This window comes from Moschus berezovskii, chromosome 17 (assembly GCF_049115385.1).
Source record: "Moschus berezovskii isolate FMDL1 chromosome 17, NW_MosBer_1.0, whole genome shotgun sequence".
Classification (NCBI taxonomy): Eukaryota; Metazoa; Chordata; class Mammalia; order Artiodactyla; family Moschidae; genus Moschus; species Moschus berezovskii.
The window spans coordinates 31,005,058-31,032,057 of record NC_142476.1 but is presented as its reverse complement, the minus strand read 5'-3'; the positions used below and the strand labels follow the sequence as shown (position 1 = coordinate 31,032,057).

The window sequence follows — 27,000 nt, the reverse complement described above, 5'->3', positions numbered from 1 at the left end:
GAACTATCAAGTCACGAAGAGACATGGAAGAACCTTAAATGTATCTTACTAAGTGAAAGAAACTAATCTGAAAAGGCTGCATACTGTATTATTCTCTCTATATGGCATCCTGGAAAACACAAAACTCTTGAGACAGTAAAAAAATCAGTGATTGCCAAGAATTGGGGGTAGGAGATGGGGGAGCAATGAATAAGTCTGGCACAGAAGATTTCTAGGACAGTGAAAATACTCTGTATAATACCATAATGGTATTATACATGTCATTGTTCAGTTCAGTCACTCAGTCGTGTCCGACTCTCCACGACCCCATGAATCACAGCACGCCAGGCCTCCCTGTCCATCACCAACTCCCGGAGTTCACTCAAACTCATGTCCACAGAGTCGGTGATGCCATCCAGCCATCTCATTCTCGGTCGTCCCCGTCTCCTCCCGCCCCCAATCTTTCCCAGCATCAGAGTCTTTTCCAGTGAGTCAACTCATCGCATGAGGTGGCCAAAGTATTGCAGTTTCAGCTTTAGCATCAGTCCTTCCAATGAACACCCAGGATTGATCTCCTCCAGAATGGACTGGTTGGATCTCCTTGCAGTCCAAGGGACTCTCAAGAATCTTCTCCAACACCACAGTTCAAAAGCATCAATTCTTCGGCGATCAGCTTTCTTCACAGTCCAACTCTCGCATCCATACATGACCACTGGAAAAACCATAGCCTTGACTAGACAGACCTTTGTTGGCAAAGGAATGTCTCTGCTTTTTAATATACTATCAAGGTTGGTCATAACTTTCCTTCCAAGGAGTAAGCGTCTTTTAATTTCATGGCTTCAATCAGCATCTGCAGTGATTTTGGAGCCTCCAAAAATAAAGTCTGACACTGTTTCCACTGTTTTTCCATCTATTTCCCATGAAGTGATGGGACCAGATGCCATGATCTTTGTTTTCTGAATGTTGAGCTTCAAGCCAACCTTTTCACTCTCCTCTTTCACTTTCATCAAGAGGCTTTTTAGTTCCTCTTCACTTTCTGCCATATGTACATTTGTCTAAATCCATAGAAGGTTCAGCATCAAGATAGAACTAAAAAAAAAAAAAGAAAAGAGCTGTAATGTAAATTATGGTCTTTGGGTGGTTATGATGTATCTGTGTAGGTTTATCAGTTGTAATAACTGTACCACTGTGATAGGAATGTTGGTAATGGGGAAGACTATGCATGTGTAGAGGCAGGGAGCATATGGGAAATCTCTCTCCCTCCCCCAATTTCACGAATCTTAAACTGCTTTAAAAAATTAAAAATAAAATTTTTTAAATTACTGAGTGCTTACTATGTGCTATTATGAACAAAGCTGATGTAGTGGTAGAATAGTAGACTTGAAATCAGAAGGGTCTATTCAAGTCCTTTTTTGTCACTTGTTAGTCTTGACAACGGAGAAGGCAATGGCAAGCCACTCCAGTACTCTTGCCTAGAAAATCGCATGGACAGAGGAGCCTGGTGGGCTGCAGTCCATGGGGTCGCTATGAGTCAGACATGACTGAGCGACTTCACTTTCACTTTTCACTTTCACACATTGGAGAAGGAAATGGCAACCCACTCCAGTGTTCTTGCCTGGAGAGTCCCAGGGACGGTGGAGCCTGGTCGGCTGCCGTCTATGGGGTCACACAGAGTCAGACATGACTGAAGCGACTTAGCAGCAGCAGCAGTCTTGACACCCTTAGACAAGGCACTTGATATCTTTGAGCCTTACCTATGATAATGTTCTCTTATGATGTTATAGGAATCGATTAACGCATGAAATTTTTTGAAAACTAGCAACATGAAGATATTAAGGATTTACTATTCTTAAAATAACTAAGACATGACCATTGACTCTTAAAATATTTTTTGTATGCTTTGTAAATAGTTGCATAAATGAATAAGGCAAAACTGCTGTATAAAAAAGAAGTACTGTTAATGGTTATGAATTTAGAAAATAAAATTTGAAAAAGAGGGCAATACCTTTTAATGTGAATGGAAATATTAACATTTTAATAGAATAGCGGTAAGACAAGTTTGACTTTCCAGTTTTCTGCTTGAGAAAAAGAAGATAAAATGAAAAGACAGTCTTTCTAAAGAAAGAATCCTGTGCTGTGCTTAGTCGTGTCCTACTCTTTGCAAATCCATGGACTATATAGCCCACCAGGCTCCTCTGTCCATGATTCTCAGGCAAGAATACTGGAATGGGTTGCCATGCCCTCCTTCAGGGGATCTTCCTGACCCAGGGATTGAACCCTCGTTTCCTACAATGCAGGTGGATTCTTTACCTCTGAGCCACCAGGAAAGCCCAAGAATACTGGGGTGGATAGCCTAACACTTCTCCAGGAGACCTTCTTGACCCAGGAGTCGAATCTGAGTCTCCTGCATTGCAGGCAGATTCTTTACCAGCTGAGCAACCAGGGAAACCCAAAGAAAGAATTGCATAGTATTAATTAGCAGTTTTCTCAGAGTTAATTTTTTTTATAGCAAAAAATGTTGTCAAATGCTGATTTGCACTTGCCACTATTAAGTAAAAGTAGTTTGGCTAGTATTGATGTTATACCAATCTAATTAAACTGATTTTTAAAAAGTATTTCCACATTCATAGTACGATGGGTTGGTAGTTGCCTTCTACAATACAATTCTTTTTTCTTTTGAAAAGCAAATAGGAGTTACAATCAACAGAGGAAGATCTGAAAGGAAACAAATTTTCATTCTGGTTCATTCTGTTCTCATTTGATCATTCAGCAATATTTTAGCCCAATTGTGCAGTGCTTACATTTGGGTATATCTTCCTTTATTTAAAAAAAAAAAAATCAGGAAATTCCCTGTGGTCCAATGGCTGGGACTCTGCTCTTCCACTGTCAAGGGCCCAGCTTCAGTCCCTGATTGGGGAACTAAGATACCACAAGCCAAGTGACACGGCCAAAAAGACCCCCAAAAAATCAGACTAGCCCATGTGAAAATACTGCATTTCTTTGACACATTTTACTCATTTATCTTTGTCCAAATTCTCTGACTCTGAGAATAGTGGTGTATGTGGACCTGCTGGAACTAGGAGCGTTTCTTTATCTTTCTTAAAATCTCTTTAGACACACCAGTGCATTAAAACACTGGTTTTTCAGCTCCGCTTGTGTGGTTGGCTTTTTCAAAGGAGTATGGGAAATCTAGCAGATATGAGAAAGAGAATACAGTCCTATTTACCAACCTAGGGAACTCTATTTATCAACATAGAGCTTCACATTTTCTACAAACACAGGTTACATTTTATAATACAATAGACTTCTCAGTGAGGAAACAAAGTTTCTGATTCTAGTTTGTAGCACCTTTATTCCTGAAATAGTGTAAAGGGAAATAATCCTTTCTTTTTTATGATTTGACAGGGGAAAAAAAAGTTTAATTGGTGTGATGTAATATTCACTTTGCTAAATTAAATGTTTTTATTTATTCCTGAGCTTTGGCTTATGATGTTATATACAACATGTATGCTTTTCTTTTCTAGAAGCTGCCAGTGTCCAACAGAAGGTCAATTTCTTGGAAGAAGGTATTTTCACTTAAAATACCATGCAGTATTTTCTAAATCTTTTTGTTGTTAAGATTAGAAGCAATTTTGGTAGGCATTTAAGAGAGAGGACAGAAAAGAAGGCCTTTTTCTTCAAGAAAAAAATATTCATGCTTAAAATCTGAACTGTTAAATGGACAGGTAAAATAGGATAGAATGCGTGATGATGGCTTTTATGTATATCTTAAGCGTCTTTTGTCGAAATTAAGCAAAGCTAATATTTTCCATTTCTGTCATATGCTAGCCTTTGATTATGGTATTAAAATAACCAGTTTTCCAAACCTTATATTTGAATAGTACAGTAAAATTTAGTGTGTTTTTAAAATTTTATTTATTTTTTAATTGAAGTATAACTGCTTTACAGAATTTTGTTGTTTTCTGTCAAACCTCAACATGAATCAGCCATAGGTTAGTCTGTTTCTAAGTTCACCATAATCTGAGATTAGTCCCCTGCATACTGAAATGTTTGCGTATGGGTGTATGTATACACACACCCTGTTCGCAAACATACACACGTATATGCAAACACATTAGTGCGTATACTAATCTTGTATGAATTTGTACACTAATTGTATGTACTTTTCCTCACCATAAGGTAAAACTTTCCTTCTGTGTAATGTTTATTTGTTTACTTTTTTACTCTAAAACCTTAGAATATAATCTTACTGAATATTCGTTTGGGATATAATTATGTACTTCAGAGAACATGAAATAGATGAGCTCAATTTTAGCTTATTTAGAACTTTGTGACTCAGGATAGTAAGCATAATAAATAGCAATTCTATATCTGATTATTTAAAAGGCTTCATTTTAATGTCAGATTGTTTTTATTTTTATTTTTTTAATCCAGATCTTTTAAGATGTAGAATAAAGACTATAATAGTGTGTTTTTATTTTGTTTTAGGGGAAACTGAGGAAAATGATCAAGACAGCTCTGACAGTGATGTTACTGTTAAGGTCAGATCCGGGGATTCTGTTGAGTCTGAAGGTAACATTGCTTTATACTTTATGACTCTTATCTTAGGAGCTGTAGTTCTAGGTGGAGTATAAAGTATTCTGTGAATTTGCTTTTTTAAAAAATATTTTAAAGTATTTAAACTACTTTTTAAAAAGTATACTTTTAAACATTTATGAAAATTACTGATTCCACATACGTATCTGATTAGTAATATAATATCTAAACAAACAAATCACTTCTGCCTTGCCTTGTTGTTTGTGGAACATATTTTTTTGCACCAAAAAAAAAGTTATTTGTGGTTTTTAAAAAACTTTGATAGAGAAACTGATCACACTGGCATAGACTCTCTATACTGTCATGAGTGTTAGCTAGCTTTTAGGAAGTTTTAGTAAACTTAGATTACTGCTTTTATCTCTGAATTGTTCAAATTCACACCAAGTTAGCAGTAACAGTTTCTGATTGTTCATAAAAATTGATGTTTAAATTTATTCAAGGAAAAAATAAACTGAAGGGAAAAGAAGTACGAGCTTGAGGCCTAACGAGAGTGCTGATCAAAGTTGTAAACAGTGTAACTTATGAGTAGTTTTATTTATACTTTAGCCCCATTAGCAATAAAATCTCTACTTACTCTTCCCCACCTTTTGAGCATTTCTGTAATTTATTTATGTTTTACTTAATCATTCTACTTTCAAAATGAGCTCAGAAGCCAGTTTATGGGCATTTGATATTCTTTATATTTCCCACCCTTTGTCATTTTTCCCCATGCTTTCTTGACACATAAATTCCAACAGAGATGTGCATGACTCTAATATAGTGGTTAAGATCATGGCTCTTGAGTTTCACTGAGTTTCATTCTTCCAGTACTAGTGATAGATTTTGTGCCCTCAGGCAATTGCTTAACGTTTCTGTTCCTCGGTTTCCTCACTGGTTTGTCCTGAGGTTAAATTACTCAGAGAGTGCCTGGCAAACAGTAAACACTCAAATTATGTGCTGTTGTTAGTTTTCATATATGCCTGCACCTGTGCTCTAAAACTGAGACTGATGAAGCCATTCACATAGCCGCTAGCTCGATACCATTGCCACCAGTGCTACTCTTTGAAACCGCATAAACCACAGGCTCTGTAACCCCTTTTGAATTCTAATAAATTCTTATTGAACCACATATATCCCATGCAGAAGAAAACTCTAGCTAAAGACAAAGAAGTGAAGCATATTAGAAAGAATACTGATCTTTCTAGATTCTCTTCTGGGCCTATTATCACCACAGAGGTGGGAGAAAATCCACTGGAGTGCAGAAGGAAAATATTAGAATTTAGTGTATTACAGCTTTTATTTCATCCATTTAAAATGTCTATTTTAGTTTGTTTTATAATATGTACATTAGTTAATATTATTTTAGTAATGCTTATATATAAATTAAAAATATATTTTGGAGATTGATGCTCAAAAGTTTTTTAGTTATAGGAGTACACTAGCAAAACTACTTAGTCACTGCCTAGATGTGTCAAATACTTTTGCTCCCAAGATAGCAATCTGATTGCTTTTAAACATAATTTGTTATAAATGCTACTTTTAAATGAAAAAAAAATTTGAAGATTTTTAAGAAGACTAAAATATATAACATATTGATCACTTACAAGAAAAAGCAAAATGGATGGTAATGATTCCAAGAAGATCCATTATTGTAAACTTTCAAGATTTTCCTCCATTCACAGGTATCATTATTTCTTTTATCTCCTGCCATGTTCTCTATCTTACTTTTATCTTTAAAAAGAAAAGACAGATAATTAATTTTTCAGATATGACATGACCCTTTAGAAACTATTTTTTTAAATGAATTATACATTCACATTCAAGTGTTGAATTCCCTGAGGTTTATCTGAATAGTTTTTGCTCTTTTGATTATTCATTATTTTCTCGTAAATGTGTACTTAGAAAGTTAAGTGTGCTTTATAATATACTATATTTCTTTTTTGTTTTTAGACCAAACCACCAGATCGCCAAGTCAATATAAAGAATCACTTTGGCAGTCATCACAAAGTAGGTAAAACCGTAATTTACCCTTAAAAGTCTAGATGTGATTGTGGTCAAATGCTGTTCTTATTTTTGAAGATTGTCTTTGCAGTTTAGTGTAAAATGTTCCAAAAGGGTATGATGCTGCTGCTGCTGATAGTGAATGCTAAAAAAAAAAACCCTCATCTTGCATCTTGAATTTGCTTCTTGTACTCTGTACTCAACCTTTATTTTGAATGAAAAAAAAAAAAAAACTACTGCTTTCTGTGGCTTGTTGAATGTCCTTGTTTGCAGTACAAATTTGTTGATAAATCAGGTATAGTAAAGTTCATGGTACATTAGTTGGTGTGTGTATAACAGTCTTACAGCCTTGCTCCCAACTTTGAAATTTTTCATAATAAAATGTTGAGAAAATGTAACACAGATTGGGAGGTAATATGAAGATGCTAACAATGATTTGTTCAGGACAGTAAAACCGTTGTTGACATTTTTCATTTTATCTATATTTTGTAGATTATCTACAATGAGTATGTATTTCTTAGATTAAGCAGAAATTACACTGTTTTTTCTTTTTCCATTTTTAAATAAAATCCCAGAATTCAAATTAATAATCAATCAAAAATATCCTGGAATGCAAAATCTTCAAGGACTTTGTTTCCCTCCCACATAGCCATTTTACAAATGAGACTTTTTATATTTTTAAAGAAACATATTTTTTAATATATGTAATTTTATTTATTTATTTATGACTGTGCTGAGTCTTTGTTGCTGCACTGACTTTTCTCTAGTTGCAGAGAGCAGCAGCTACTCTCTAGTTGCAGTGGCGCAGGCTTCTCAATGCAGTGACTTCTCTTGTTGTGGAGCCTGGGCTCTAGGGTACGTGGGCTTCAGTAGTTGCCACCGTTGGGCTCTAGAGCACAGGCTTAATAGTCGTGACACATGTCTCCTGCCTTAACAGGCAGATTCTTTACCACTGAGCCACCAGTGAAGCCATGTGACTAGCCATGAGACTATTTTTATAAAGAAAGGCTTTGGAAATCTGTTTTATAATCACAATGTTCATAGAATTCCACTTTATATATGTGTGTGTGTATATACACGCCTACTCTACATGTATTAGTTTTTAGTAGATTCTGGGTTTGGAATTTAAAGCAGCTGAAACAAAAATCAATCTTTTATGGAAAATTACTCTCTTAATCATCTTATATATTTGCCCTTTATTATTCTAAGTCTTTAATCTTTAGAAGCTCTGAAATGTGTCTCCCTATATTAATTATGCTATACTTATGCAATGGTATACTTTTTAGTTATGGAAGATGAGTTGTTTGTATACAGTTAGGTGATCAGTATATATTTCATTGAATGTAAAATGTAAAAGCTATGGCTTTTACATGTCAGTGAGAAAGAAAACCATCTAGTTAAACTGTCATACCATTGATTGTAAGATATAGCCCTAACGCAAAGGTGTTTTTTAAAAATTACTTCATAGAATCAATGAAAGACACTACAAAAAAGCATGTGTCTACTTTTTTGAAGTTTTTTGTTAGTATAGACTGAAAGCAAATCTGGAATATATGTCTGTCTGTATTATTCATCATAGTTTTCGAAAACTACAGTGTTTTACACATAGTAGACACATAATAGATGTTAATGGATTTTTAGGTTATGCATTTCTAGAATGGTGTGTTTGTATTACAGCCAGCATATATATTACATTTATAGTCAGAAAAAAAAATTACATTGACCATAAATTTATATTGATGCTTGTATCAGTAGGTAGCAGTAACTTGTTTCTTCAGGGATGATTTGGAAATGTACCACATTAACATTGTAATATCATTTTCTAATTATCCCCTTGTATCATTTTATAGTTGTCCTTAAATACCATCCCAAAACGTGAATTAACATCTTGCACTACTTTGCTTATATGGTGTTCGCAAATTTGCTTTGTAGTATATACTGTTATATATCTGTTATATATGAACTACTGGGTTTATATCTCAGTCCTACTACCTTTACATATTTAATCTTGGGAAATTTTTCAGTTTCCTTGTTTGTGAAATAGGAATAATAGTATCTACCACATAAAGTGTGAGAATTAATAAATTTATACTTAGTACTGGTAAGCAATCAGTACATTTAACCATTATTTTGATGGTGTTCCTCTTAAAGCTAGCTTCTTATTATCCCATTCCTGAACATTTTGAAGTTTAGGAAAGGAAAACACATATAGGTTATATATGTTTGGGACTGATGACAGAAAGGTTTGATTTTTTTGTTTGGTTTTGGTGTCAGTAGTAAACAAGCAAAATGTCTATGCATCCAACCATCTTCATTTTTTTCCCAAGGTTCCTATGACCTTATCTCTCTTTTCTGCTTCAGGTGGAGACTTCACAGCTTTTGATAAGCAACCATTAATGCTAAGTAAGTGGTTGGTTGTCTATTCTTTATCAGTTAACCAAGTCTAACCCAGTCTTATTCTGCCAACAAAAATTTGAATAGGATTGAAAGTCATTTTACCCCCTTTGCATTTTAGTCCACCACAGACTGGTACTATATGTAATATTGGTACTTTGTAATGTAGAAATGTGTTCAGGACTACTTTACCAAACATAATTTATTTACTAAAGTAAATGGTTAGTCTTTCTCTTCTTAATTAACACCAAAGTGTTGATGAAATTCAAGTGTGGATAATCCCATTCTCATAGACCATAGCAAAGGACTTGTACATAGTTTTGTCTGTTAGGAGATTATGTGTTTATTTGTTGCCTCTTTTGCTGTGGGAAGTAATTCATCCTCATTGATGTTATCTTTCAACGTTATCGTTTACTTCTGAACTTGTTGCTTTTGTTTTTTCCCTTCCTAACTTTGTTTTACCTTTCTGATAAATGTCCCTTATAACACTTAGATACAGTATACATTTTCAAAGTATGTGCAGTGATATCTTGATATGTCGCAGGCTCAGGATATCAGAAAACTCCACATGAATGGGTCGAACAAACCACGAGAATAAGGACTAGGATGCGAAGTAAGTTGATAAATCTGTACGTGTTATTGAAGTATTTTTAAATCTCTGTTATTGAAGTAATTTTAAGTTTATTTGCTGTTTTCTTGATTATTTAACAGATAAAGCTGTTTAATTCTTCAGATAAGCATTTGAGTTGTTTGTGATCTCATTAATAAAGAACATTTATGATTGCTAGTGTAGTTATTTCTATTTGGACTGGTAAAAAAATGTAGATAGTAGTGTGAGAAAACCAGTGGATGATATGTCTGTACTTGACAAGTTGTCAGTTCTATCCAGCAGTGATACAGTCTGCACATGAAAATGAAATTCTGATCTTTTGACAATATCTGGGTTTTTTTATATTTAACAATTGTTTGTGTGAAAGTCACTCAGTAGTGTCCGACTCTTTGCAACACGGTGGACTCTACAGTCCATGGAATTCTTCAGGCCAGAATACTGAAGTGGGTAGCTGTTCCCTTCTCCAGGGGATCTTCCCAACCCAGAGATCGAACTCAGATCTCCAGCATTGTAGGTGGATTCTTTACCAGCTGAGCTACCAGGGAGGCTACCAGGGAAGGTAAACAGTTGTTTGATGCTGCTAAGTCGCTTCAGTCGTGTCCAACTCTTTGCGATCCCATAGACAGCAGCCCACCAGGCTCCCCCATCCCTGGGATTCTCCAGGCAAGAACACTGGAGTGGGTTGCCATTTCCTTCTCCAATGCATGAAAGGGAAAAGGGAAAGTGAAATCGCTCAGTCGTGTCCAACTCTTAGCGACCCCATGGACTGCAGCCCACTAGACTCCTCTGTCCATGGAATTTTCCAGGCAAGAGTACTGGACTGGGTCGCCAGTGCCTTTTCCGAACAGTTGTTTACCATTATGTAAATAAACACTTAGACCAGCTTTGCATACCCATTATTTTAAGTTATAAATGCTGAAATCCTCAAATTATATTTTCATGTTTAGGTTTAGGATAGAGTAGATGTCATAGAGGAGAAGGCAATGGCAACCCACTCCAGTACTCTTGCCTGGAAAATCCCGTGGATGGAGGAGCCTGATAGGCTGCGGTCCAAGGGGTCGTGAAGAGTAGGACACGACTGAGCGACTTCACTTTCGCTTTTCACTTTCACACATTGGAGAAGGAAATGGCAACCCACTCCAGTGTTCTTGCCTGGAGAATCCCAGGGACAGCGGAGCCCGGTGGGCTGCCATCTATGGGGTCGCACAGAGTTGGACACGACTGAAGTGACTTAGCAGCAGCAGATATCATAGAGTTTAAGAAATATTTATTTAAGAAATAAATAGGTACTGTAAAACTTTGAATTCAGTGTCTATAGTAACATCTATCGGAGAAGGCAATGGCAAGCCACTCCAGTACTATTGCCTAGAAAATCCCATGGATGGAGGAGCCTGGTGGGCTGCAGTCCGTGGGGTCGCTAAGGGTCGGACATGACTGAGCGACTTCACTTTCACTTTTCACTTTCACACATTGGAGAAGGAAATGGCAACCCACTCCAATGTTCTTGCCTGGAGAATCCCAGGGATGGGGGAGCCTGGTGGGCTTCCGTCTATGGGGTCACACAGAGTCGGACACGACTGAAGTGACTCAGCAGCAGCAGCAGCAGTAACATCTATAGCAATGTATCCCCATTAAGCTTTGTATTAAAAAAAATCCATGCCATGCCTTAAGCTAAATTGATAACTCCTATATAGTATATTCTCTGTTTGCATTTCTACTTTGTCTTCAGTTTGTACATTTGTTATGGGTTAAACAGTTGTATGCTAATTGATAGCCATCTACCGTATATATAGGACTTCCAGAATTAAATAAAAATTATGTAGCAGAAGTTTGCACATCAAGGTGCAGATAACAAAATTTTTTAGATTTTTGACTGCACAAGGACTTCAAGATAAAAACAATAAACAGGAAGAATGTTCAGAGTAGAAGACTGCAGTGGTTTCCAGGCAGCCTTGTAGATTTCTCTTCAACCTAAGATCATTTGAAAAAACTTTTCCTTAGGTTTCCAAGTTTCATATCTCATTGTCTTAACTCTGCACTTCTGCTTTTTTGAGAAAAAAATACTCATTTTTAGATTTAGGTGAACTTGGATTTCAGATTGTTATTATTCTTTGTTAGCCCTGGCTTCCTGGGTAGACAGGTCCCAGTTCAGGTTTCTGCCTGTATCCAAACCTTTGGGGAAAGATGGAGCCACTGTCTTTACTTTTGGTGTTTCCCAGGTGATAAAATAGCGAGAGTAAGGAAGACTGTCCATGGAAAGTCAGGCCTCTAAGTCTATGCTTCATCAATATACACTCTTTGGAACCTGCCTCTGAAAGTGGTATAGAGAAAAGAGGAGAGCTTGGAGTTAGAGTTATTGGGCTGTGGTCCCAGATCTATTTACTAATTGAGTGATCTTGGTAAAGTCACTTAACTTTTGTCAAACTCAATTTTCTTAACTTAAAAGTTGGGACAGTAGTACCTATAACTAGGTTATTCTAATGAGCTAGATATGTGAGCACATTTTTTAAGTCTTAGTGTATTAGTTGCTCAGTCATGTCCAACTCTTTGACCTCGTGGACTATATAGCCTGCCAGGCTCCTCTGTCCAATAGATTTTCCAGGCAAGAATACTGGAGTGGATTGCTATTCCCTTCTCCAAGGGATCTTCCCAAGCCAGGTTTCCTGCATTGTAGGTGGATTCTTTTACCATTTGGGCCACCAGCGTAGCCCAGGTCACAGTGTATCACATGAAAAGTGAAAGTCACTCTGTCTGACTCTGCGATCCCATGGACTATACAGTCCATGGAATTGTCCTGGCCAGAATACTGGAGTGGGTAACCTTTCAGGGGATTTTCCCAACCCAGGGATCGAACCCAGGTCTCCCGAATTGCAGGCAGATTCTTTACCAGCTGAGCCACAGGGGAAGCCCCATGTATCCATAATTAATACTTATTTATTGTTAACCGTATACGTGTAATAATCAGTAGTAATAGCTATGAAATATTCATGCCCTCTGCTTTTAACTTTATAGAGTGATTTATTGTTACCTACCCTTCATACTAAAAAAAATTCTGAGTTTTATCTTTTTAAAAAGATCTTTTTTAAAGGAATTTTTATTACTGTCTCTAAAAATATTTTTAATAAGAAAGATAGAGTTTACCTTTTAGACAATGTGCTGCCTCAACAGTATATGCCCTGCTAAGTTTGTGTTCTTTGAATTCTATAAATAAATATTTCATACAGTGTACAGTAAATGTTATAGAAAAATTTCATAGTATATAGTAGCTATTGTATATCTTTAAATCATCATAGAAGGGTGCGTTAAAAACATTTTTATGTGTTGTCGCATTGGATCTTTGCAACCATGGATAATCAAGGTAAACATCTTAATGGATTTTCTTCCTTTTAAGAATATTTTATTTACATATAGTTGATTTATTAACATTGTGTTAATTTCTGCTGTACAGCACAGTGATCCAGTTTTTTTTATATATATATATGTATATTCTTTATCATATTCTTTTCCATTATGGTTTATTACAGGATATTGAATAAACTTCCCTGTGCTACACACAGGGACCTTGTTTATCCAGCCTATACATAATAGCTTGCATCTGCTAATCCCAGACTCCAATCCATCCCTCCCCCACCCTCACCCTCTTGGCAGGTCAGCCTGTTCTCTATGAGTCTGTTTCTGTTTTGTAGATATGTTCATTTTGTGTTGTATTTTAGATTCCACACATATGATATCATATGGTATTTGCCTTTCTCTGACTTACTTCACTTAGTTTGATAGTCTCTGTGTCCGTCTAATGCAAATGGCATTATTTCATTCTCTTTTATGGCTAATATTCCATTGTGTATGTTTGTGTATATATATATGCCACATCTTTATCAATTCATCTGTAACTGACATACATTTAATGTATACAACTTATGTATTTAATGTATACAACTTGATGAGTTTGGACATAAGTATACACCTGTGAAACCATCACCATAATCTATGCCATAACATCTGTATCACCTCCAAAAGTTTTTTCCCACCCTCTTTATTTATTGTTATGTGTGTAAGATAAGAACACTTAACATAAGATCTACCCTCTTAGCAAGTTTTTACTATATAGTACAATAAATACAGGTACTGTACAGTAGATGTCTAGGATTTATTCATCTTATTTAACTGAAACTGTGTACTCTTTGACTAGTATCTTCTGATATCTCCATGTCCCAGGTCCTGGAAACTACCTGCTTCTATGAATTTGACTATTTTAGATTCCTCACATAAATGACATCATGAAGTATTTACACATCTGTATCTGACTTATTTCGCTGGAATGATGCTTTCCATGTTGTCAGAAGTGGAAATTTTTCCTTCTTTTTAAAAGATGAATAATAATTACATTTTGTGTGCATGTGTATCACATTTTATCCATTAATTTGTCAATGGACATTTAGTTTGCTTACATGTTTTGGCTATTGTGAATATTACTGCAGTTAACGTGAGTGTGCATATATCTCTCCAGGGTCCTAATTTCAACTCTTTTGGATATATATCCAAAAGTGAGATTGCCATATCATATGGTTGTCCATTTTTATCTTTTGAGGAACCTCCATAATTCTTTTCCTAGAGATTGTACCAGTTTATATTCCCACCAACAGTGTATAGGGATTCTGTTTTCTCCACATCTTCTCCACATACCTTGCACTTTTGTGTTTTTGATAATAGCTACACAATACATTTGATAATGTGAGGTGATATTGTGATTTTGATCACATAAGTCATTGTGCATTTTTAAGTTCAGTGTAATCCCGTGGTCTATTTTTACTTTTGTTGTCTGTGATTTTGGTGTCATAACCAAGAAATCGTTGCCAACGCCAACTTCAAGAAGGTTTTACCCCATGTTTCTTCTGGGAGTTGTATTATTTCAGTTCATAGTTTAAGTCTTTAGTCTGTTTTGAGTTGATTTTGGGGTGTGGCATATGATATGGATCCAATTTCGTTCTTTTATATGTGGATATCCAATTTCCCCAACACTATTTATTGAAGAGACTACCTTTTTTCATTGCATTTCTTGACACCCTTATTGAGGATCAGTTTACCACATCTTAGGTTTATTTCTGACTCTATTCTCTTCCATTGGTCTATTATGCCTATCTTTATGGCAGTACCATAATGTGATTAGCTTTGTGATATATTTTGAAATCAGGAAGTGTGGTCCCTCCAGTTTTGTTCTTCTTATTCAAAGTTGTTTTGGCTATTTGGGATCTTCCGTGGTTCCATATGAATTTTAGGATTGTTTTCCTTTTCTGTAGAAAAGAAATGCCATTGGAATTTTGATAGGAATTGCACTGACTCTGTAGCTTGCTTTTGGTAGTGTGGACATTTTAAGAATATTCTCTAATCCATTACCATGGGATGTCTTTCCATTTGCTTATATCTGCTTTAATTTCTTTCATCAGTGTTTTAGGAGTTTCAGTTATAATTCTTTTACCTCCTCGATTAGTCTTATTCCTAAATATTTTCTTCTTTTTGATGCTGTTGTCAGTGGGAGTTCTGTTTGTGTTAACTTTGTTTTCTTAATTCTATGTTCTATGAGTTATAAATGTTACATATGTTTCATAATAACTAATTTAGCTATTCTTCGTTATTAATATCATCATGTACATCACAGACTTTTCATATATTATCTCATATGATCTTTGCAGTCATGGAGTAAGGTATTTAAGATAAACCTTATCTAATGGAATTTTAATTCTAGTGACCTAACTTTGAAGCTTCTAAATGATGACATTTCCATAAATTGCTTTGCAATTATTAGTTTAGAGTTAAGGTTGATGTCATTTTGTTTCATTTGAGGTTTTTTGTCATATGACCAGAAATAAGGCTATTTCTCTTTTAAAAAGCAACATAAATTAACAGTGCTAATTGTATTCCTCCAGTTTAGTCCAGTGTTTCTCCAATGAAAACTGTTGGAAAATACTAGAAAGATCACTTATACACATAAAAGCTAAAAGCTCCAGGGAAGTGATAGATGACAGTATTGGTAATGTAGATCATACAAATGAATAACTTAGCCTCTTCACCTTCTGAACGCTGTCTTTCCATTTCCTTTTTCTTAGATGTTAAAATCTGTCACCATGCCAAAAAAGATGGAGGGGAACAGGAAAGAGCTAGATAGTTTTTTGTTTTCTAGAGTAATGGTGGAAATAGAGATTTGATGGAGCTGTGAGAAAATTATTTTTGATATCTATTGGTTAACTAGCCACAAAGGTAAAACAGAATTACTTGTTTATTAACAGAAATAGTGAAAAGTTTTTTAGTGTAATTTCTAAAATATTACTGTTATTTGTAATGGTCAGAAGCACCAGAGGCAGTATTGAATCAGTTTGAGGTGGAAAATAAGATTTAAGTTGAATTTTACCTTAAAAATCCCTCATCCAAATAGCTCAGTAATCCATAATCCATATTTTGTCCTTCTTTCCCTCTTTACAGCATCATCACCAGGCAAGCGTTCAATATATGGCAGTTTTTCAGATGGTATAATATGTTTCCTTTTATTATAGTTGTACTTGTTTTCTTTGTCTTCTTACCTTTGTCCCGGAAATTTCACCACTCCCATTAAATAATTTGGTTCAAATTCAAGGCTTTCTCACAAAACTAATGTATTAAGAGTATGCTTTGTACTAGACTCTTACATGCCATGAATAATTATGAAAGAAATGGGTCTTGTGTCTCAAACAGCTGTCAATCTATTAGACACCTGAATCTTCTGCTTTTTCTTCTGTTTCTGGCTGATCTCTCATTATTTTCTCTTGGTGAAATTTGTATTTTCTTTTTTCTATTGGAAATACTGAAATTATGAAACATAAATTGATCATCTTTGTTACTCCTATCATTAGATGACAGTGTTCAGAAATCAGAGCTTGGAAACCAGTCTCCATCAATCTCCAACCAACGTAAGTTTGTCTGTTCATCTTTTATTAAATGAGTCTCAGTCTCAATACCACTTTCCACTAGGAAAGTTAATAAGTATCCCTAGAGACCTTTGAGAAAAAGAGGGTTATACCTGTCCATAATTACCTAGAGATTAAAGCTGAAAAAACTTTTTTTAAATGTTTGTCAATTATTTTTAAATAATTTTGTGTTTTCTCTAATCTCTAATGCCTGGTTTAATAAAGTGCGCTGGAATTTTATTCTCCTTCCGTATTCAGCCTGTTACAATATATTATTTTGGTTGAGGTATCTGCAAAAATTTAGCTTTGTACGGATATGTAATGTTTTAATAGTCTTTAGACAGTTGTGAATATTCTCTTTTGATACTCTCCCAAACTCAGATAACATTAGTTTCTAAATGTTATTTGAAATATGAAATCTGAAGCCATATTAATGAACTTTTTGTATTCTGTTACATTAAAACCCATTGGTCTTTCTTTTACTTTGAGTATCATGCACTGTTCATTTGGAAAAGGTTGGTTCACTAAGTTATATAGATCTTCCAAATGCTGACATGTTTTTAATACGACATAAAAAGATCACATTTGTTAAGATCACCACCAGTCTCAAGACAAAGAAGTCTTAAGTATTGAGAGCTGTTAAATTCATGATGGCAGATATCCTGCAATTCTGATTTTCACTTGAAACCTTGAATTTTACCACTGGGAACAAAGATTGTCAGTTTCCTTGAAAACAAGAGGCTCACTTTGTTCCTTTTCAAGAAAATGTCTCCCAGATATGAAGTCTGACTAGCCATAGTTTGTCACTTGTCCTTTCCAGTAAAAATGCTATCAAAAAAAGCACTAGTTCAGCTCACAACTCAGTTGCACAAAGTGCTTTATATATACTTCCCATTTCTTCACATAGAATATTATACTCAAGGATTGAGTTTTAATAAGGTAAATAGCTTTAAATGCTTCATGAAGGATGTTCTTAGGTGAAATTGATAACTTTGAATACATGGCCATGAAGAATACAAAGACAGTCCTAGTATTGTTTGGTGCCACTGCCCTGTGATTCATCTAAAGCGTCAGTTGTTTTTCCTACCACGACTTTTTACACCATTGGTGCAGATATCAATATGGCGGGGAAAAGGTGAATAAGATCTTAGTGTTAGGAGAACACCTTTAACCTCAAAGATCCCCTTGAGGAGATCTTGAGATAGCCTACCAGCCGTACTTTGAGACCTGTTAGTCTACAGCGTCCATAAATAGACAGTAAAAATATTATTGCTGTCATATTTAAATGGTTAAATTGATATGGTATATGAGAAAATGCTTTATAAACTGCAGCTGCAAAGCACTAGGTAAATATAAATTTATATCATTGCCAATAATAATTAGGAGTGAGTTACAAACGAAGTTTTGCCAGTATTAACAGCTGCATGCCACAAAAGATAGGCATCAGTGCAATTATATGGAAGATTTCATTTATAATGCATCCTTTGGTTTATCCCTTTTTATACTTAAACGTTCTGCGTCGGAGAATAATCCATGTTAGTTTCTAAATTTAATTTGTATAGTGTCTTCTAATATTGTTTAACTCCCAAATATTAGCAGTAGTAATGATAGCTCTGCTTTATAAATTGTATTCTTTCCGATTTGCATATGCCATTTCATATACTTAAATTCTACTTTCCTTTGAGACTTCCTATCATTTTGATATTGAAGAGACATATGCATACTCATACATATGTAAATACATAACTTAAAATACATGTGTTAAATTATTTCTTTAAGAAAGTAAATTATCAGCTCCCTTCTTTAAATTCCTCCCTTTCTTATCTAATGTTTGTAAATATTAATATGGGCTTTAAAAGTCACTTGCTGTTGAATCTAAGAAAATAATATTTTTGCATGTCATTTTTTTTTTCCTGAGCAGAAATGACTGGGCAACCCAAAAGTGAATCTGCTGTCAAGACAAAGTGGTATTGGCCCCTTGTCGTGATCGCTGCTCTTCTCTTTGGGAGTTTTTGGTACACTCGTCCTCCTGAAGCAGAAATCACTGCTGTTCAAGAATTCCAGAACCAGATGAAACAGCTGATGAATAAGTACCAAGGTCAAGATGAGAAGCTGTGGAAAAGGAGCCAAACATTCCTGGAAAAACACCTCAATAGTTCCCAGCCTCGGCCTCAGCCTGCGATTTTGCTGCTCACTGCAGCCCGAGATGCTGAAGAAGCACTCAGGTGTCTGAGCGAGCAAATCGCTGATGCCTACTCCTCCTTCCGTAGTGTTCCTGCCATCCGGATTGATGGGGCCGGCAAAGCTACTCGAGACAGTGATACTGTCAAAGAAGAAGTAGATTGGGAACTGAGCAATGGATTCAGAAATGGCCAGAATGCAGCTGTGGTCCACCGCTTTGAGTCACTGCCTGCAGGCTCTACTTTGATCTTCTATAAGTATTGTGACCATGAAAATGCAGCCTTCAAAGATGTAGCCTTAGTTCTAACTGTCCTGTTGGAGGAGGAGACGCTTGGAACCAGTCTAGGCCTAAAGGAAATTGAAGAAAAAGTGAGAGATTTCCTCCAAGTCAAGTTCACCAACTCTGACACACCCAACTCCTACAAACGTATGGACCCAGACAAATTGAGTGGGCTCTGGAGCCGTATTTCTCACTTAGTCCTGCCTGTACAACCCGAAAATGACCTGAAAAAGGGCATCTGCTTATAAAGGAAGACAGAAGAGAAAATCGTCTCAAGTGCTGAGAACTTTTTCAAACTGTCTAACCAGACAGCACTCAGAGCTCTTTTTGAAAGAACTGATTTCTTTTTTAAAGGAGGTTAGGTTCTTAGGTAAACATGGAACATCTGTATTGTTTATTCAGCCTAATTATCTGCTACCTGAGAGACTCATTTCCCACTGAGATCTGTGTTAATGATATCTACAGACTATATATACAGTCCCATAGAGGATCTACTTAGATTCCGGAGTGAATCATTATTGCTGTGGTATGACCAGTGGAGGGATTTGGCTCCTTCCTATAGATCCTCCCCAATTTTTTAACTTGGATTTTTTTCACAGAGTTTGTTATTAGTAAGACAGCTCCCTGAACACAACTGTGGGCTTTCCTGTTTTGTTCTTTTTTTACATCATTTAGATGTGAATTCCTTAGTCAGCTACTCCTTATAGGAACAAAAATAATGAAGGGCCATCTGAGTGTTTGTTTGGGTGTTTCTTTCTTTTTTTCTTTAATTTTGGAGGGCAGGGAAAAGAAGACCAGGGAAAAGTTGTGGAATGGAGGGAAAGTCTTCAAGATGAAATATTAAAATAAGTCACTGGGGGAATTCCCTGATGGTCTAGTGAGTGGGACTCCATACTCTCACTGCCAAGGGCCTGGCTTCCATCCTTGGTTGGGGAGCTAAGATTCTGCAAGCCGCCCCATGCACATTCAGAAATTAAAAAAAAAAGTTACTGTCCCCTGGGTTCATCAAACATAGCCATATGAACTCCATTCTCAGTGAATTCTGTTGCGACTTTTTATTTTCCTTTAAGAAATTTTTACTCATCCCAGGGATTCTGAAGCATGTATATGATGAGGTTTAGTGTATTTGTTCACTTGGCTCTTAAGAATGGGCAAATTCAGTCAGTTTATTTTGTTCATATCCTGAAAGTTTTGTTAAGAAAGATAATCTCAGAAATTGGTAAACCGTTTTGTCAGCCACCTCTCCTCAGTGACTGAAGAGGGATTTGATTTTCTGCATGTCCATTTGTTGCAGTCTAAGTCCTTTAATGACACTCTTGTAACAAGTATAAAGATTTACTATGCACGTGATAAATTCTATTGAGTGCCTCAAGCCAAAAAGAAAGTGAAGTTTACTATATATGAAGGATGTTAAGATGTACTGCTGTACATTACTGTACCATAGTATTTCAGTTTTAACTTTGCATCTCTTAACAGCTTTCTCATCTGTCAACAGCTTTGGTTTTCTTAGAATCTTAAAATTCTGGATCAACTTTATTTTTTTATTGTCTACAAACCTTTAAATGACAATATTGTTTTTAGAATACTAGAGCCTGTCAGTGGCTTCTTCATTTACCTTTTGAGGATCCCATAACTGATGGTAGAGTATGGCCTTATTTCTTCCCACTAGGACTACCAGTATTCGTAAATTTATACTCCTTATTATAATTTGTTCCTGACACTGTCAGAAGTCAGATATTCTTGATTTATAGAGGATTCTAAAACAAGAATTTTTGAAAAGGCTTATTTTATGCATATATGTATTATATGGAGAAACAGACGTTTTTATTAACTGTTTCATTGACCAAAATTTTAAAATAATTAATATTACTTATATAAGGAAAAATAATTGTAGCAGCTGATCGGTAAGTGACTTTAAAAGCTATTTTAGTAATTTAAATAAATTTACTTTTTTGGTTTGTACTCTGTGTGTTGTAAGTTTAATGACTCGTATCCCTTTTAAAAAATTATTCCTAGGGTTTTCTTTACACTTGAACAATTTTAGTGACTTCTGCTTGGAGAAACAAAGGGCACAGAGAAAACTGGAACTGCTCACAAGTATGTTGGTAGAAAATACAATCACTGTGGTTTTCTGTTTCATTTGGGGATTTTGAATTATCATGAAAGTTGAATTAAAGTATTCCTCACTTGGTAAAAATCTACACCATGTTTCTCAAATTTTTCGTTCTCACCTCCCTAAGGAAGCTTTTTAGATTTTTTTTTTCCTAATCTTCTACTCCCATGAAATTTTAATACTTCATACAGACTGTGAATCATATACATATTTTTATGCTTTATACACATGGAAGGTAAGATTTTGTTGCCCTCACTAAAAATGTGTGCTCAAGAACATCTGTGTTTTAGATCATTGATGCCTGAAACTTTGTTTTGTTCATGTTACCATAATACTTTTGGAGGGGAAACTGTAATAAATCATTGGCTTGAAAATAGGAACTTGGGCCTCTAGAAATTAGGCCATTGTGACTTTGGGTGACTACATGGGCCCAGGGAAAATCGCAGTGCAATACTGACCTTACAGATTTCTGTAAACATAATTTGCTTCCTGTCATTTAATGACTTTCTTATATTACTTGTAAAGAAGTTTTCTTAATCTCTAATCCTCAAAACAAAAACTGGAAGTAAACCTGATTTTCATTCTATGAAGAGAATTTAGAAACTTAGAATTTCTAAGAAATTATAATTTGTAACTTAGAATTTGCATATTTAATACCTAAACTGAAGCTGTAAAGCCAAATTTACCTTGGATCTTAGATCATCAGAATGTGGACTTGATGTTCACAATATAAAGAAGCATTTCTCATTGACTGCAAAAAAAAAAAAAACCAGTGAACTTTTCTACATTGTCCTTATCAAGGCCACAGAGTAAAATCTTACAAAGATTTTTACTGATCTTAACAACCTGGGATGAAAGTGTAGGTCCTGAGCTTGGGCAACCAAATTGAGAAGTCTTCCATTGTTTGCCATTGACTTGGAAAAAGGGGAAACTCCTGCTTTAAGCTTGTCTTTGGCCTAGATTCAGAGAAGTCCTGTTGGGCTTTCAGGTTCTTTTGGATGGTAAGGGAAATATAACCCATCATCTGAGCATAAACAGGAGAAACCTTTGGCAATTTGCAAATTGTAGTCTTTTTGCATACTCTTCCGAAATATTCATATATCTTGCCTTCTTTCTTTCTTGTCTCTGCTAATTATGCTCTGCTAATTCTTACTTGTTCTGAAGCCTTTATTTTTTTAGGCAGAAATTTACTGAAACCTTCTTTAAGTCCCTACTCTGGAATACTGGTGCAGGTGCCTCTTTATGCTTTTGTTCACCCTGTATTACTCCTGACATCACAGTTAGCACATTCCCACTACCATATCTGTTTTCTTGTTGCTCAGTCATATCCGACTCTGTGATCCCAAGGACTCCAGCACTCCAGACTTCCCTGTCCTTCACCATCTTCTGGAGTTTGCTCAAATTCATTTACATTGAGTCAGCGATGGCATCCAACTGTCTCGACCTCTGTCTTCCCCTTCTCCTGCCTTCAATCTTTCCCACATCAAGACCTTTTCCAATGAGTTGGCTCTTTGCCAGCTGGAATCAGGTGGCCAAAGTCTTGGAGCTTCAGCTTCAGCATCAGCCCTTTGAATGAATATTCAGGACTGATTTCCTTTAGGATTGACTGGTTTGATCTTGCAGTCCAAGGGACTCTCAAGAGTCTTCTCCAACACCACAGTTCAAAAGCATCAATTCTTTGGTTCTCAACTTTCTTTATGGTCCAACTCTCACATCCATACATGACTACTGGAAAAACCAAAGCTTTGACTATACAGACCTTTGTCAGCAAAGTAGTGTCTCTGCTTTTTAATATGCTGTCTAGGTTTGTCAGCTTTTCTTCCAAGGAGCAAGTATCCTTTAATTTCATGACTGCAATCATCAACAGCAATGATTTTGGAGCATAAGAAAATAAAGCCTATCATTATTTCCATTGTTTCCTTATCTATTTGCTATGAAGTAATGAGACCCAATGCCATGGTCTTAGTTTTTTGGAAGTTGAGTTTTAAGCCAGTTTTTTCACACTCTTCCTTCACCTTCATCAAGAGGCTCTTTAGTTCCTCTTTGCTTTCTGCCAGTAGGGTGGTGTCATCTGTATATCTAAGGTTATTGGTATTTCTCCCAGAAATCTTGATTCCAGCTTGTGCTTCATCCAGCCCAGCATTTTGCATGATGTACTCTGCATATATAAATTAAATAAGCAGGGTGACAATATACACCCTTGACATACTTCTTTCCCAATTTGGAACCAGTCAGTTGTTCCATGCCCGGTTCTAACTGTTGCTTCTTGACCTGCATATAGGTTTCTAAGGAGGCAGGTAAGGTGGTTTGGTATTCCTGTCTCTAAGAATTTTCCGCAGTTTGTTGTGATCCACAGTCAAAGGCTTTACCATAGTCAATGAAGCAGAAGTGGATGTTTTTACACCTCTTTTTAAAATAATTGTATTTACGATGAAATTAGATTTATAATATTGTATTAATTTCTGCTGTACAGTAAAGTGATTCAGTTAGGTATGTATATAGTCTTTTTTCATGTTATTTTAATTATGGTTTATTATAGGATATTAAATATAGTTCCCTGTAGTTATACAGTAGGACCTTGTTGTTTTTCCATCCTATGTATAATGGTTTTTATCTGCTAATCCCAAACTCCTAATCCTTCCCTTCCATACCATTCCTCCCCTATTGGCTGCCACAAGTCAGTTCTCTGTAAATGTGTTTCTGTAACATGGATATATTCATTTCAGTTCAGTTTAGTTCAGTCGCTCAGTCATGTCTGACTCTCCGCGACCCCATGAATCACAGCACGCCAGGCCTCCCTGTCCATCACCAACTCCCGGAGTACACTCAAACTCATGTCCACAGAGTCGGTGATGCCATCCAGCCATCTCATTCTCTGTCGTCCCCTTCTCCTCCCGCCCCCAATCTTTCCCAGCATCAGAGTCTTTTCCAGTGAGTCAACTTGTCGCATGAGGTGGCCAAAGTATTGCAGCTTCAGCTTTAGCATCAGTCCCTCCAATGAACATCCAGGATTGATCTCCTCTAGAATGGACTGGTTGGATCTCCTTGCAGTATAAGGGACTCTCAAGAGTCTTCTCCAACACCACAGTTCAAAAGCATCGATTCTTCGGCGATCAGCTTTCTTCACAGTCCAACTCTCACATCCATACATGACCACGGGAAAAACCATTGCCTTGACTAGACGGACCTTTGTTGGCAAAGTAATGTCTCTGCTTTTTAAAATACTATCAAGGTTGGTCATAACTTTCCTTCCAAGGAGCAAGCGTCTTTTAATTTCATGGCTGCAATCAGCATCTGCATTGATTTTGGAGCCCCCAAAAATAAAGTATGACACTGTTTCCACTGTTTTTCCATCTATTTCCCATGAAGTGATGGGACCAGATGCCATGATCTTTGTTTTCTGAATGTTGAGCTTCAAGCCAACCTTTTCACTCTCCTCTTTCACTTTCATCAAGAGGCTTTTGAGTTCCTCTTCACTTTCTGCCATAAGGGTAGTGTCATCTGCATTTATGTCACTTTAAATTCCACGTATAAGTGATAACATGGTATTTGCATTTCCTCTTTTTTTTTCCTATACAATTTAATTTTTATTTATTTTTGGCTGTGCTGGGTCTTTGTTGCTGAGCAGGCTTTTCTCTAGTTATGGTGAGCAGGGGCTACTCTTTAGTTGCAGAGTGTGGGCTTTGCATTGCAGTGGCTTCTTTTGTGGGGAGTCCAGGCTCTAGGGCTAGTGGGCTGAGTAGTTGTGGTTCCTGAACTCTAGAGCACAGACTCAGTGGCACATGGGCTGAGTTGCTCCACAGTAAGTGGGGTCTTCCGGGTCAGGAATTAAATGCACTTCTCTTAAACTGGCAGGTGGACTCTTTACCGCTGAGCTGCTAGGGAAGCCCTTATTTCTCTTTCTGACTTACTTCACTCAGTGTAATTCTAGGTCTATCCTTGTTTGCACTATCCTGCAAGTGGTATTATTTTGTTCTTTTTAATATATGTGTATACTCACATCTTCTTTATCTCTTTTAGGTTGTTTCCATGTCTTGGCTATTGTAAATAGCTGGTATGTACATAGGTATGCATGTATCTTTTTGAATTAAAGTTTTCTTAAAAGAGCTAGCAAGTTTCCTTACATCTTTTCATGTTGCCTAAGAGGGTAATTATAGCCTAAATAAGAGATGGCTATTCATGTGGAGAGAAGATAGATAAGAAAAATATTTGAGAAGTAGAAATGATAAGATTTGGTGGTTGAATGTAATATTACAGAGAAAAACACCTCATAGAGGACTCTTCAAAGTGCTGTACTACTAAAAATATCTCTTCAGTCTATTTAGCTCATCTGTCTTCTCCCCAGATACTAAGTACACAGTGGTAGACTAAATTCTTATCTCTACATATCTTTCTGTTGACTTCTAGCATTTTGTAGTAGAGACTCATGTAATCAGGAATTACTTGACTGTTAATAAAAATCCTGTCTAATCAACAAAAGAGAAAAAGAGGGGTAAGGTGGATATTATAAGAATACAGATCTCAGACTCCAAGGTGGGAAAATATGGGAACTGTGAGGACTGTTCTGCATGGAGACCTCATGGACGTTCCCTCTGCCTCTCTACTTCCTGCTTGCTACGCCTCAGCAACTTCCCCCTTGTGACTTAAACACACCAAGAGAGTGAACCTGATTGGCTTGGTCCAGTGTGTGGGATGATCCCTGAAAAGAATGTATAATTAAACATAGCTGCCTAGGTCACCCCTTTAATAGGGTCTGTGGGCTGGGGATAGAGTTGGACAGTCTTCTGAGGTCAGGCCAAGGAATGGGCAGATACAGTTAAGGGACAACTGAATACATCCTCAAATTTATAGGCCTTCATATAATGTGATGCTATCCTTTTTCATTCATTTTGCCTTAAAAAAAAAAATCAGTGAAAGGAAATTACAGGTAGTAGAAACAACAATGAAGTTTTAAACTCTGAGTCCTGGTCATGGCTCTTTCTGATAAATTTGACCTAAGCAAGTCCTTTTTGTAGCTCTGCTACAAATGTGTTCTGGTTTTCCCCCATTGCTTCTGTGTAGTGTTTCCTAGGAGAAGGCAGTGGCAACCCACTCCAGTACTCTTGCCTGGAAAATCCCATGGACAGAGGAGCCTGGTAGGCTGCAGTCCACGGGGTCGCGAAGAGTCAGACACGACTGAGCGACTTAACTTTCACTTTTATGCATTGGAGAAGGAAATGGCAACCCACTTCAGTGTTCTTGCCTGGAGAATCCCAGGGACGGGGGAGCCTGGTGGGCTGCCATCTATGGGGTCACACAGAGTCGGACACGACTGAAGCGACTTAGCAGCAGCAGCAGCAGCAGTGTTTCCTATCCTGAAAAAAAGAATGACAGTAAGAAAAATTCTAGCTACTACTTTAATGTATAATGGCTATCATTAATTTGTTCTAAGTCCCTCACAAGCACACTGAGCTTTCTTGTTTTCAGTCTATTTCTTGGGCAAGTGAGGTAGGAAATGACCACGTACTCCTGATTGAAACTTGATTTTTTTAAGAGTTTGTTTTCCCACTTTTAGAGAGCACCATTCTTAGGCTAAACCCAAGAAGAGAAACACTCCCGTCTATATAGCCCATAAGAGAACATTTAAATATAGTAGTTATGTCCTTTTCTTGATGAGCAACTCTTTTTAATGTGCTCTCAATATCTCAAAATTTAAATGGACTTTCTTTTACCTTGTCTGTAACGAAGATGGAAAAGATCTATATCAAGATTTTTGTATTTGAATATGTATTAAGTTTTCCGTCATTCTTTTCTAGTTTTTGTTAACTGTTGAGTGCTTATTAATGCTCCAAACACTGTTTCAACAGCCCTGTATGTATTAACTGATTTCTCACAATAACCCTGCAAGGTGGGTTCGTTTCTGTTCAGTTCGGTCCCTCAGTCATGTCCG

General features: G+C 36.4%; 1 protein-coding gene across 6 annotated transcripts in view; it reads left to right on the top strand.

Annotated features, from left to right (window-relative positions):
* TOR1AIP1 (torsin 1A interacting protein 1) overlaps nt 1–21,505 on the top strand; it is a 46,906-nt gene extending 25,401 nt beyond the window's left edge. For 2 of the 6 annotated variants that reach the window (XM_055419169.2, XM_055419167.2), the window contains 8 exons: nt 3,504–3,545; nt 4,468–4,551; nt 6,505–6,561; nt 8,917–8,958; nt 9,494–9,562; nt 16,037–16,081; nt 16,444–16,500; nt 18,419–21,505. In XM_055419169.2, coding sequence (XP_055275144.1) covers nt 3,504–3,545; nt 4,468–4,551; nt 6,505–6,561; nt 8,917–8,958; nt 9,494–9,562; nt 16,037–16,081; nt 16,444–16,500; nt 18,419–19,206 — 1,184 coding nt within the window. In that variant the 3' untranslated portion in view covers nt 19,207–21,505. The remainder of the gene's footprint in view (nt 1–3,503; nt 3,546–4,467; nt 4,552–6,504; nt 6,562–8,916; nt 8,959–9,493; nt 9,563–16,036; nt 16,082–16,443; nt 16,501–18,418) is intronic. The other 4 variants (XM_055419168.2, XM_055419166.2, XM_055419165.2 and 1 more) reach the window with 3 other exon arrangements.
* Nucleotides 21,506–27,000: the final 5,495 nt, after the last annotated feature.